At 46.3% G+C, this 14,010-nt stretch overlaps 1 protein-coding gene across 1 annotated transcript in view; it reads left to right on the top strand.

Moving 5' to 3' along the window:
• Positions 1-463: 463 nt before the first annotated feature.
• The window catches only part of LOC105562135 (dipeptidase 1), an 85,424-nt gene continuing 71,877 nt past the window's right edge, over positions 464-14,010 (top strand). Inside the window, exon 1 of the mRNA XM_012012699.1 lies at positions 464-956. Coding sequence (XP_011868089.1) covers positions 832-956 — 125 coding nt within the window. The 5' untranslated portion in view covers positions 464-831. The remainder of the gene's footprint in view (positions 957-14,010) is intronic.

Genomic DNA, 14,010 nt, shown 5'->3' on the forward strand with positions numbered 1-14,010 from the left:
CTACGGCAGGGGTTGTGCGAATCGGTTAAAGAGCGCCGCGCTCAAAAACCGACGACCGCGTTAAAGACGGTCGGCTTGGTGACGCGGGGATATTAAATGGTGGGACGAGTGGCGTACGAGTTGGACAAAGAAAGCATTTCAGTCGGAGGACAAGAAGCCGGAAGACGAAAGGAATAAGAAGCGGCTGCATCGGACGGAATGTATGGCGATGAGACCGGAAGGTTAATCTGAAAGGTTGGATAGAACGAAAGCAGAGAGGGCCCGAAGTAGCTATCGCGACAGCGGAAAAAGTGGACCTTCTCGAGCCCGCTGGGTGTGAGAAATTGGGGTGGGCTCGAGGATGTGTGAAGACGAATGCGCCGAAGATAAGAAGAGCCGGTTGGAGAGGAAGGCGAGCACTGATCTTTGAACTTTGTTATCCTAGCGAGAAAAGGGAAGAAGTGCGTCCACGTGTGCGGTGATAAAATCGAGTGCGTGGTCCCGGCCGATCTTATCAGTGAAAAACATTGGTCCCTCCCGAATCCCGAAAAGCTCGTTATTAAGATCTTACAGAATAGAGTCCGAGAGTCTTTGGAGAAGTTCCGAGAGATCAAGACAAGAGAAGAATGCGTTTTAAGATCATCATCGGTTAAAAGAATGCGCGGTCACGCTAAATAATCCGATCGGTAAAGTTAACTAGACGCGCAATTCGAGACGAAGGATCCACGATCCCGTTACATCCCGGCCATCCTGCAACCCGGTTGAAGGAAGTGCTGCGGGTGAGCCGGTGGGCTAACGGTGATGGCATGAGGACATTAGTAAAGACGCGTAGCGGGTCCAGCGAGGAGGAGGATGAGGATGGTGGTGGGCGTGATGGTCCTTGGTCAGCTACTGACGAGGATCTTGCTCGCGGCCCACGCAGGAGATCGCCTCGCGGCAGCTCGAAGAATTCTAAGGGACGTGCCACTGATAGATGGGTAAGTTACGTCCCGTAATACAAGCTCGATACCTCACAACGAAGTAATTAAACATCGTATAACTTTCCGTCTTAATGTTCCGTGGGTTTTTTAAATTAATTTTACCTGCGCAAAGGAATATACGACTACTTGAGCGGGGCTACCAACGTCTTTCGTTACGATAAGATTGCACTATCTATAATTAATACTTAATCTAACAGCGAGAAAAGAATGGGAGCCCCAAATAAATTTCTTTTTATAATTCGCATTATCGTTCTAATTTATCTCTAATCTGTAATCGTGAACTTGTGGACGGCAGACCTGTGAATTGTGTGTATTTTACACCCGCGGGCATTTCCGCTCCGCAGTATTTCACAAAGCAGTTACAAGCGGAAAATATACGCGCCAAACTAGCTAGTATAATTTGCGCTCGCGAGGAAAATGGAGAGGGGAACTCGCGCACGAAAATCTGCGGGGCCGCAGCTCTCAAGTGTCAAAAAGCTGTTTCAATTAGCATTATTAATATCAGTCACGGGACAATGCGTACCCGTTAATGACGTGTACGGATTCGAGGTATCAAAGCGTTTTGTTGCGCTCGCGGCAAAAATCCTTGGCGCCGGATGCAAAAACGAAACAGCCGAATTCTGCTTCCAAATGAAACAAAAGTCCTCGTGGAAACTTTCGCGATGCAATTCGCGAAAGCCGCTGGTAGAATGCCGTCTCGCCCTTTCTCGCATATTTCGCTCCCCTTTGTCACGTTGACGAGCGGCGAAAAACGCTGCGTCGAAAATTCAACGAATAACTTGAATCCCATCGTATAATCGTTAGCCCAGGTACCGCGAGACACGAATTTACAGCCGGCGAGAACAATGTCGTCGTAACGACGCGCATGGTCGACTTTGTATAGCCGGGCGTGACTCTAATTACACCGGGAATTAAACTTCAAAGGAACGTCCGTCGTGTCCGATTTGCTACGATGCGTTGCATCCGTCCGTGCTTTCACTACCGACAATTTCATTAAGCAAGCGTTCTATTAGCCGATCTTATTAGTCGAGCCACAGGTCATACTCGGCCACATTCAGCGACAACAAAATAATTCTGGATAATCAAGCGAAGCACACACGCGGGGTGCGTCAAAAAAGTTCAAAGTTAGAGAACATACGATTAATACCAGAATAATCAAGTTTGTTAAGTAATTTATGTAGACGTATTCTATAAGTGGAAAGTAATCATTTGTTTAACATCAAGATTTTAATCGGCCATAACTGTGTACAGCCGACAACTCGTATCGGTGTGCAGTTCTAGTTGAAAAATAAACGCGAAGATGTCATTAAGTGCTGCTTATTGCGATAAATATTACGACATGCCTCAGTGGTCGAATTGGTGAGACGCCCCGCCTAGAGAGTAGGCAAGTCCAGGTTCAAACCCTGGCTGAGGTAATATTTTTCGCAATAAATTTTCTGTGTTAAAAACACGTTGCCAGTTATGGTCGATTAAAAGCTTAATTATTGTTAATAATTTATTATTGCGAAACATTAACGTAATAAAATTTCAAGTTTCAATCGACCTCAGACTGGCCACTTTTATTAAATACGCTTTCGCAACGTTTCGACCTTCGGTTTAAGTCCTTATCAAGCGAGATCTAAGAGGAAATATTTTACACACAGATTACGTGAAAAGTATAAAAGAATTCGCAGTATGGCAGAATAATTGTCGGTCTACCTTGTTACGGAGTTTTGTTAAATAAAAGTAAAACCACATTTTGGCGGAATGGAGTTCAGTATTAAGAGTATAATTTCACTAACGTCCGGAGTCGAGGGATGTAAGACCAAGACTGAAATATACTATTAACGTAATACTCATGTCTCGACGATTACATCGTATAATTATACGAGTAATACGTAAAATGTCACGCCGTGCTGTGATTTCTTCTCGTAATTTTTCAACGATTAATCGTCGAATATTTAATGTTCGAAACTAAAGCAATTCCACTTAATATTCTACACATCAATGGGCAGAAGGAAAATGCGCGGTAATAAAGAAATGAGATCAGACTCGGGATGCAGTGGGAATTAAAAATAACCAGGCAGTACTGCGTAAATAGGATTCGCCTATCGGGGTCAATACTCGGGATCGCTTCCCCCCTCGAAACAAAAAAAAAGCAATTGAATCGTACACCCAGTCCGAGAAAGAGAGCCGCGCATTTTCGCTGAGATAATGAGAAAGTTTTGTGAGCGCGAAAAAGAAAAGACGTTAATGGAGAGGAGCGAATAAAAAAGAAACTCAGGAGAATGGGGTGGAAGGTGCACCGGCAGGGGACGCAAGGAAGATAGAACTTACTCGAGAAAGAGAGAGAGGGGGGGGGAGGGGCAGAAGGTGGATGTTGGTCCTTTGGTTTCTCGGGTTACCCCGGAGGATAGATACGAATTTCCGGTGCTCCTACTTGCTACAAACTCGTGTGTCTCTTCCATTTTCTTTCGTGTTCGCACGCACACGTGTCTATGTAAGTATTATATACTCGCGGTAAGAGTATTTGTATCGATGTATCTAATGTCCGACATCTTTTGCTACTCCGCGTAAGAATAATTCATAGGTACACAGTATCGAATTTACGCGTCGTCATGTTGCGGCGTTACGTTACTTTCAATTTACATGTCTGGGCGTTCGCGTTTTATAAATGTATTTACGTAAAGGGACAAGAATATAGAAAAAAGTACTTGGAAAAAAAACAAAAATTTGACCACTGCACCCACAGAAAAAATTTCCGGATTCAATGCTATTACACTTCAATGTATCATAAAATAGGATTCGTGCGTTGTATGATGGAAAATTTATTCTAAACGCAGAAACATATAAACTTACATTTATATAAGTTTAACTCTTGTCTCGATATAGTAAGTCAGTCTTGTTTAATTCGATAGAGGAGAATAAGAACAATTGATTTTATTTCGATACTGTCTTATTTTTCTACTAAATGAGATTGCGAGAAATATAAATGCGTCAAGAATACTTTTTGTCTCGGTAATAGAAATCTTTTCTGAGGGTGCGTATTAGAGAAATATTGTGTCGAAAAATCAGTCTCAATCAGCCTTAAGTAATAACCACTTTTCACCGGTACAAAACGTTGCGAAAACCCAAACTCCGATTCCGGCTCCTTGGCCGCCGATTCCACGAGCAAACTTGGAGAAACTCTCGAAAGTGGCTCTGATAAAGGGCATCGAGGAAGAGGCGCGGCCGAGCGATTTCCCCGATGTCGAGCCGAGGGTAGCTCGTTACCGATAACGAGTGAAAGCCCAGGGTATTGTGCGCCGAATAATAGCTCGTCCTTTTCGCCTCGGCTCGGGAAAGAAGCGCTCCGCGTGGCCCGCGGGCCACGTGTCGCTGGCACAACCGGGGAAATCGTATACGCTTGGAATTTCCAAGCGAGAGAACGCGCCGGGCTTGCGTCTCGCGCAAATAAATGACCGCAGATACGATAGGCAAATTCAGCCAATTGTACTTAAACTGCGCGATTATCTCGATTCGATTAAACGCGGTTAACGTTTAAAAAAGTCCGCAAATGGACGCGGAATGCGGGATGCGGGATGCGGGATGCAACGGCGGTAACGTGCCGTACGAGGATTGCACGGGGCAGGTCGGTTTCGCATCCATCCCCGTTCTACATTACAAATTCGCGTCGGTTTCCACGGAGTTTAAACTCTCAAGTGCCTAATGCATATTTTATGCACTCTCGATATGTGAGTCGTAATATTCGAATAATTCCCGTAAGAGACCGCCGAGGGAAAAATGATTCTTTCATCTGAAAATCCGATTAAATCCATCGGTGCGCGGGATTTTTATTTCACCGACCGCGGTCGAGGGTTTATTGATAATTAATCCAGGGCGAAACATAGTGGCAGGGAATATGGAATGCGGAGGAAAAGCGCGGTTAAAAATTACAAGAATGGCACTGCATCTTTTATCGTCTACGAGAAGCAGAAACACGTTTCTTAATCTCGCCGGCGCCGTCAAATATATTCGACCTGTAATTGAAACAGCTTAATGCGGCGTCATCGTATAATTAAACCGGCGACGAGTTTCCCCGCGACTAGGAGATCTCGGAAATACCGTCGCCGTAAACCTGATAACCGCGATGGACCAGCGGGCGTAATTACCTCGTTACATCGTCGCTGTTTATAGCTTTCGTCGTCGCGCGGAAATATTTAATTACCCACCTTCGCGATTCTCCGGCCGGACCGAATCGCTGGGATTGCGAGTTAAAAGATGGAGGTACGGTTGAACGAGGAGACTCCCAACGTCGCCGTTACACGCCCAAGGATTTTCGAGTGTTGCTAACGCGGGGGAGGGAAAAAAGATGCGGCGAGAACCAGTCTCGTGTTAGCAATGTCCTGGCTGTTTCGCTCGACCGAAACATTCTCGAGATTCCTCAGGGAGTGCCGCGGCAATGTCCCGAGTGATACTAATTACTTGCAACTAGATTCGCGTTTCTCTCTTTGCCGTGACAAACCGCTGCGCCCGTGCGATAGACAATATCGCGTTCTGCCATGTATGCGGAAAATTTCGTGCCGAAATGTGATCTATTTAATGAAAATGTTACTCGCCCTTTGCCGAGTAATGCGCTCGCAAAAGTGGAGCGCGCGTTTGTACTATAATTAGACGAGTGTGCTCGCGGAATTGGGGTAATGTCGTCGAAATAATGAAAACGCGAACCATTTCCGCCGGTCCATAACCGCCGAGGAAAATTCTGCGATATCTAGTGAAACGCTTCCTAAATTTGCCCCCTAAGTTTTGATTCGGTAGAGCGAAACGCGACAGATACCACGGCGAGCGATAAAATTGGAGAAAGAAATATCTCAAGATACTAAAAGGGTCTCTAAAAGAGTTTTGGCAAAACTTAACACTCTCCTCGAGCGTCAAATTATCCGAAATTTTCTCGCACATGCCGTAGCGTAAAGTACACGACTCCTTTTTTATTTTACGTTATTATTTTTCTTGACAGGTGAATTTCTGATTGCCTGCCCTCGAGAAAATGTTACGCCAAGAAAAATATCGCATCCCCGTCGTGAATGTAAAATCGTCAAACGCGCGGGATCGTGACTCTCTTCCCCGGAATCGGCATTCAGCAGAGTAATCACGATCTCAATTTGTCGTAAAAATTCGTTATCGAAACGCGGCAGTCGCGCGATATCTGATTATCGTGTCTCGAACAATGCGATCGGATTCTTTAGAAAATCCGAAATTTATTGCCATAACGAACTACTTTGTATACAGCGGATCCTTCGTCCCGCAGTTTCCCTTCATCTACCCGGCTTCTACGACTTTTGTATACGAAAATAAAAATCGGAAGAGCCGCGGGACATTTCCAATTTACTTCGAATCTCTTCCGTCGTCCGATTGCAGACGATTTCATCGAATGCAATCGAGCCATCGAGCCTGCTCCACTTTCGCGGATGTGGGCTGGGGTGGGAAATAAGGGTGTTTTCTTTTTTGAGCTCCTATACCTGCATCGAGATAAGAAAGGAATCGAAAACAGGAGCCATGGAATGTGAAGTTAAGAGTTAACGATACATCCCTCGAAAGAGAGGAAGACATCGAGAGGACATATATCTTTTCTCTCGTGTTATCCTCTTCGTATTTCTCCAGTTTAAGATTAGAGTCCGAAATTACACAACTAAAGTCAATACAATATCTTCGGTGGGATGAATCGTTCCAATCCATAACTGAAATGATTTTAGAAGCAAATTTGCACTTTCTTTCGTATCGCAAAAGTATGAAATTTTCTGAGTAAATTGAAGTTATTGGTATTACTCGTTCCAGTGTTCCTTTTGCACGTTGCTGCGACGTTAGCGCGAAAGTATAAACACGAATTTAGGTCTTATTTTGAGAATAAATATCGCGTTGAAACTAGCGCGCTGGGCAGTACTCCGGAAAACACGGAAGTTGAACGTCAAGTTCGTTAATGTAAAATTCCCGCGAGCATCCCCGAACGATCTCGCTAATTTTTTGCCTCCTTCGGTTATAATTGATTTTATTAACGAGCCGCGAAGTCGTCGGAACTCGGACGGGAGTCCCTTCGTCGGGCACTGCCGTTCGTTAACACCGCACCAACGGGCGGACGCGGATGGAAAGGAGGCCCGCTCAGCCTCCGTCCGATAACGATCGAAGTTCCCTTTTCTCTCGTATCCTCGTTTTAAATCCGCCATTGTACCAAGTAATTCAAGGGAAGAAGAATGGAGACGAATTATTGGTACCGTCCACTGAATTCATTTGTAAGGAACGGAGGGATTGTGCAGGGCAGGTCACCGTGAGATCATATTATAACGCAACGGGACGGCCCTACGATCGCTATGGGATTTGCGCCCGATTGATGGCCGGCGGGTCGGCCGGCCGGTCGTAAAAGTCATTCTCGTAGAAGCGGCGTATTCAATTCCTCGCTACGTCGATTACAAAGCGATACAATAGCGGGAGCTGTCACCGCGGACTCGATCAAATAATTGGCGAAAAAAGAAAAGTTGGCGGGAGGGGAGAAAATTTATCGACGGCGCGGCCGGGGGCCCCGCGTGCGCGGCGCCGAATGGAAAGAAAATGCGCATTAATCAAAATCAGTCGACGCGATAATTAATTAAGTTTCTTCCGAGAGATGTTTCCAAGCCGCAAATTTCGCACGGGGACGGAAGACAGATGGCGGCGTTCATACCGAGGGCACCTCGAAATTCGGACAAAAACACGCTAGGTACTAATCCGGGATCTCATTCAGCCGGGATACACCGAGTGGTAGACGGATTAACGGAGTAATTTGCAGCGCATAGGAAATGCCGAGAGAGTAAACGATAAACTGTCCGGGAGACGGATAGAGGGCGGCGAAAATAGTTACGGAGAATAGATAGAGAGTGGCAGCCGCGCGCGCACAAGAAGCGAATTAGCCTAACGTTGGGGTGTATGCAACAATTTCAAGTAATCCAGGAAACCTAATTTCTGCCAATTCTAATTTTACCAATTTTACATTAACGAGCCTGACGTTCAGCTTCGCATCTTTCAGAGCACCGCTGCGCCCTGGTTTCAACTGGACATGGTTTATTTCCAAAGTGAGAAAAAAAATTCAATTAAATTCAATTAAATGTGACCACCGTCGGACGGAAAATCAGACCGAAGTAGATATCAGTGCGAAGGAGAGGCGAGTAATGAGCAGGCGGGTGAGTCTGTAAATGCGCGAGACAAAGGAATGGGCGCTCAAACATCCGGTGGAAGGGGAGAGGGACAAATCTTCACAGCTACGACGATCGTCAACGGCGAATGCGGCGAGGCTAATTTTCGGTGCTGCGCGTTCGTCGGGGTCCGCGATATCTGTATGCGCCGAGAACTGACAGACACCAACTTCCGGTTGGAGTTAATGTAGCGGCAACGCGTAACTCGATTTCGCGGAGTTGCTCGAACGCGTTTCGACGCGACGGTCCCCAGGACCTCCCGGGGACACACGATCCTGTTCCCTGAAATCGGATCTGGATCTTGGATCCCGAAACGTGACTGAAAACTCGCGGATGAAGTCCGAGAACCCATGAAACCGGTGGGACACGCGCGCGCACGACGAAAATCAGGCGACGCAAACTTTTGCGGGACAACCGTCGCGAAATTTCATTGATTCCGCTCCCGTTCACGGTTCGAATGGTAAATTAGGAAAATTTGCTTACCCCCCGCTTCGTTGGAACAGCCAAAGTTCGCATCCTGCGCAAACGTCATATCGACGGGGGCTTAATTTTCGTAATATTCCGGTTTGTATCATTTGATTGAAAAAGCTTGCAAAGGAGATGGGATACGAAAAAGCACGAAATGAAACGAACAAACTTCGTGGCGGGACCCAAATCGAAATTTTGGCTCTATGTTAAATTCTATTATATAGTAGGATCTAAGACAGTAAAAAAGGTCGAACTGCAAGTACAAAATTTACTCCTACTTTAAAACTGATAGTGTCGGCAATTTCTACTTTTGCCAATTTAGCATTAAAGTAGGTCCTTTGAAGTAGGAACTAAAGTAAATTTTTAGAATTAAAGATTCAAGGAAGAAGTAAAAAAATATAATGTCATCAAAGTAGGTTATTGCTGGTCTATGTAGGTGTATAGATCAGCTAAGTAGGTATAAATTGTCGGTAAAAGTGCCAAACCAGTACCGAAATTTCGACTCGGGAAATCCGAAGAAAAGTGATTGCTGACTTATGTGCGGAGAATATTTTTTTAAAAACCCTTTTTATTTTTGCCTTCGATTGTTAATCGAATTCTGTACGGAAACTTGGAATGTGCGTATAATAAAATTGTCCGAAACGCCAGGCAATATGCTCGAAATTGTTTAATCTATACCACAATGTAGCCTGTTCCTCGCGAGTTTCATGAATATATGAATACACGGGGTCGTAACGTTTGCGTACGCTCGAGTTAATAAAAAAGTTAATAACGTAATAGAGATGTAGCACGCAAATAGCGCGGGGTCGCGAAATAAATTGTCACCGTTACGGGGAGTATTAAGCCTTAAAACGTAGCAAGTTAGTTTCACGGGAGTAACTTTAAAGAGGCACTAACGAAGTTTACTGGTAAGCCCCCGCGGTTAGTGGATCAGGACTTATGAATCAAACCGGGAACGGCGGGAAACACCGAAAAAGCGGCACCGCGAGACAATCGCCGAACAATTAAAATATTACGAGAGAGATACCCGCGCACGTGATTTTCTACAATTTCCATGCCGATCGATCAATCTTTATTAACCCTTTCGATTCCGAATACGGCGCTTGCGGCGGGAAAAATATTGCTAACGTTGCTTAACACATTTGAAACGTCGACTCGCTGACATTTATTGATAGCGCAACCGTGGAACATATTCCGCAAAGCCAACAACGCTGACGCTTAAGTTGTGGCAAAAAAATCAGCCGACGAAGAATAATCCCGGTGTAGTGTTGGTTCAGCCGCGATTGATGCTGCCAAAAAGAGATCCGCGCAAGCGGGACGGCGATTTGTCAGCGCGCGTAAACAGATCTCGCGCGCGGAAAACCGGAAGCTGCGAATCGGGCGCGTGCATCCGCATCCGCGGGCGTCGAAGCGGACTGGCTTCTCCGGAATTATTTTCAACGGGCGCTTCAAGTGGGAGGAAAGGAGCCCGTTCGAGTCGCGAGTGACCCCTTTGGAAACGATCGTGTGTGGCCGCTGAACTCTCGCTCGTTCCGCAGAGGCGATAGATCCGAACCGCGTCGGTGCGCGCGACCGGAAAGACTTATTTGCATGCCGGGTAACGTAACGGCGGCGGGCAAACGGAATATACTCGCCATTCATATGCATATGCGGGACCAGCCACCTTATCGCGCTTTGCCAATTAACCACCGTCTCTTAACCGGCGATCCGCCGGTAGCCCTTCCCCGTGTCGCCTCGGCAAACGGCGAAAATTCGTCGGTCTCGCGAAATCGACACCGGAGCTATCTCGGCTCTTAAACACGCATCGCGTCGCCTGAATATGTATGAGGCGATCGCGGGAAGGGACGAGGTTTAAGGGCGCGCGATACCGTCGCAATTATTAATCGCGCCATTTAAAATTCCCGCTAATCGCCGACTCGGCGTTTAGATCCAGCGGCGGACTAGAAAACGCCAGGCACTCGCATCCGACGCGGTAATTACAGACTCTGCCATTAATCATCGTCGGGAATTTAATAATCATTATCTTGTGATTGAATTTGATTGAATCCTGAATAGATCCAGTTTATAGATTACGCTGTGTGCGCCGCCCAATCTTCCGCGTTCGCGCTACCCGAGCTTCCCCGTTTTCACTTCCGCGTTTTTCTTCCTCTTTTAACTTTTACTTGCTTTCAATCAATCATTTCGCGCGGTATACATTTAACCGCTAAATGTCGAACTGTCAATACGGAAACTCGCGATTCGTGTATTTGCGTGCGCGAGATACGCAATCGGTAACCAGTCATCATCGCGGAAAAACGATAACGATAATTGCGAGATAAAATCGACATCGTTTCATTGAAATTGGATATGTAACTAAATTAATTCGAAACTGCAGGAACGCGGAACACAATTTACATATACACATACACATTGTACATACACGTGGAGCCCGCCGCGTAAAATTCTCCGAGAAATTCGCTATTATTTCTACTTTAATCGCCGAGCGAAATCGTTTTGCGACTCCATATTTTCGCGAATGCACAAGTTTTGGTATTATACATAAGCCGAAATTAATGTCGGATATATCTCGCCTCTTAGGCACGTTCTCCATTCGTTGAATATGTATGAGGAGTTAACGGAAACGTACTTTAATAGTACGAAAATACCTTCATAATCATTACTGTACTACGTTTTCGCTGAATAGCGTAATACGCGCCGCCGTAAATCGCATGTTACTCCGGTCTATTCAGAATTCAATTAAACCTGAGTTTTCGTAATTTGCAATCATAAGGTAATAATTGTCAGATTTGCAATGATAATTTCACTCATCTACTCTTGCAACACGCAATCATAAACTTGTGCTCGTTGCGCGAGGTAGATTTATCGGTTTGCACGTCGTGCGTTGGGTGCGCGAGTAACAAAGGCGTCAGTTATACGATACGGGCGAGTAAGCGCTTGAGTAGGAAGATTGTCGTTTACAATTTCGTCGTAAGACTTAAGTCGATGTCGAAAGTCAACGCACAATGAATCGTCGTATGTCGCCTCGCGACGCAATGCGAGGGATGGCGACGTACGTCTACGACAATTCTCTGTGCGTTGACTTGCGACACCGATTAAGTCTTACGACGGAATCGTAAACGGCTACGGTACTCTTTCCGCTCAGGCCCTAAGGGCCGAATCAGACTAGCAATTGGCGATTGTCCTCTAGCCAGTGAGAGTAAAGCAGCCAGAGATTTAATCGACTCTCATTCGTTAGAGATCAATCGTCAATCGCCAATCCAATCCGAGTCGGGAATTGCTAGATTGTTCTACAATAGACGCAAGTCGCGAGAAGTCGACCAATCACAGCCAAATATGAAAAGACCAATCGAATGTCATTGGCCGATTCTTGCTGCGTCTATAGTAGAACCAGCCTAAGTCGAGAAATCTCACGGTGTAGCGCAAGTAGTCTGACCACTTTTAAATTCTACCCGTAGCAAATAAATCGTTGCGGCTGAAACGAGTAAGTACGCCGATTTCGCAATCGACGAACACCAATGCGACACTGGCCGGCGGCCAAATCCCGCGAGCACTTTTATGAATCACTAAGAATCCCCTACATATCGTTAATGGCCGTCCCGAAAAGTGTTTCAAGCCGTGGGGCGACCGCTCCGCGGTCTCGCACGCCGGTAAAACGCACGGACAAAGAGAAGACAGTTCCGATTAAAGGCTTAATTATATGCACAACTGAAAATTACACACGTCGAATTGTACGCGCGCTTTGCCGAAGTACATTTTACGGATATTCTCGCGCGCTCCTCGAACGGTATAGCGCGAGTGTCTCGAGGCTGCGTGCGCGGTAGCCCACATGAAACAAAGGGCTTTACCGGCGTTTGGTCACACTATCCTGCACGGGCGATCCAATGGACAAAAGGACTCGGTGTGTCTCTCTCTCTCTATGCACACAGGAAGTCTCATTGTATCTGTTTAGCCGACCAGAGTACACGTGCATTTGCAGATGGCTTACCAGCTCGCGAGCGGCCTACTGCTAAATTTATCCCTTTCAACCCGAAATTATTCCCCTCCTTGGCGAGCATCCTCTCGAGGGGATGAAGTGAGATATCTCGGGGAGAGACAATGGCAACTAAGCGACGTTAATTTTAAGTGCGCCACGGGCGCGCGACAGCGAGGATACGCGGCGCGATATCGAGCGTATTCGCGGCCCGGGATAATAAAATTGTCCGAATCTGCCGCGGAGCCAAGCAACGCACTCAGCTGTGCTGGACCGAACGGCGCACGATATTTAAATCAAGTCGGACGTTCGCCCGTTGCTAACACTCGCATATTTCGGAAACGATCGAACTATTACGCGCGCGGAGTGGAGAGCGCGCGGAGGCGGCCCTGGGGATGGTACGCGAATGCTCGTTTGGTTATCTAATTCTGCTGGAAGTTAGGCACCTATCGCGCCGCATGCAAAGTGCATTTGAGAGGGTACGGTGCGGTTAGTTACAAACGTACGGCAGATCCATCGCTGATTCGGGGCAGATTTGTTGGGGTAACAATGCACGCGTACAACCGCGCGCGGCCAACGCGCGCCTCTCCCCGCTGTCGGTGCGCGCAGCGAGCGAGAAATTCCTCTGCCGTCAAACTATGCCGTTGTCTGCCGACTTGCGATTAGAGTAAATTCCGGAAATGCAAAGAATACCTGGCGCGACGGGGTAGTCTGTCAATTTAGTAGCGTCTTGCGCTACGGACACGTCGATACGCGTATCTCACGCAATTAGGCATAGACATAGTAAATATAGACTGAGCGTCCCATTGAATAAGCTGAAGCATGTGAAGAGAGAGCGAGAGAGAGAGAGTAGATTTAAGAAGACTTTCTTTCTCTGTCTTACACCATCGTAAAAGAAAAGAAGCGTGATTCTCCCTCGTCACGATAGTGAGACAGAGAAACAAAGTCTTCTTAAATCTTCTCTGTCTCTCTCTCTTCACAGGCTTCCGCTTATTCAATGGGACGCTCAGTCTATATTTACTACGCCTATGCAATTGGGTAACTGTTGCTTTATTCGATTTCCACGGCGCGAAGACGAACGAGAAAGATTTTTATTAACGCAATCGTGTTTTTTCTCCCTCCCGATTTCGCGGGTATTTAACGAGATTTGATATATCATGAGATATTGATCCAATAAGATTTAAAATAGCTTGGCGCTACGTCGGAAATAGTCTCCCTCCCTGACAATGAGATGAAAATTAGAGTAAAATCCATTTCTGCCTTATCATCGCGCGCATAAATTACCGAGGAAAGATATTCGAGTATCCGCACTCGCAATGCGTGCGAATGAGGAACGTGCGTTCTCCGGAAAGAGAACGAGAGAATTACGTTATCGCTCAATGCATATACAAGTCCAATTTAAAGCATTAGACGGAAGCATCAGAATTGTAGA

Source organism: Vollenhovia emeryi, unplaced genomic scaffold (assembly GCF_000949405.1).
Source record: "Vollenhovia emeryi isolate VEMERY1.0 unplaced genomic scaffold, V.emery_V1.0 DF939194.1, whole genome shotgun sequence".
Lineage (NCBI taxonomy): Eukaryota > Metazoa > Arthropoda > Insecta > Hymenoptera > Formicidae > Vollenhovia > Vollenhovia emeryi.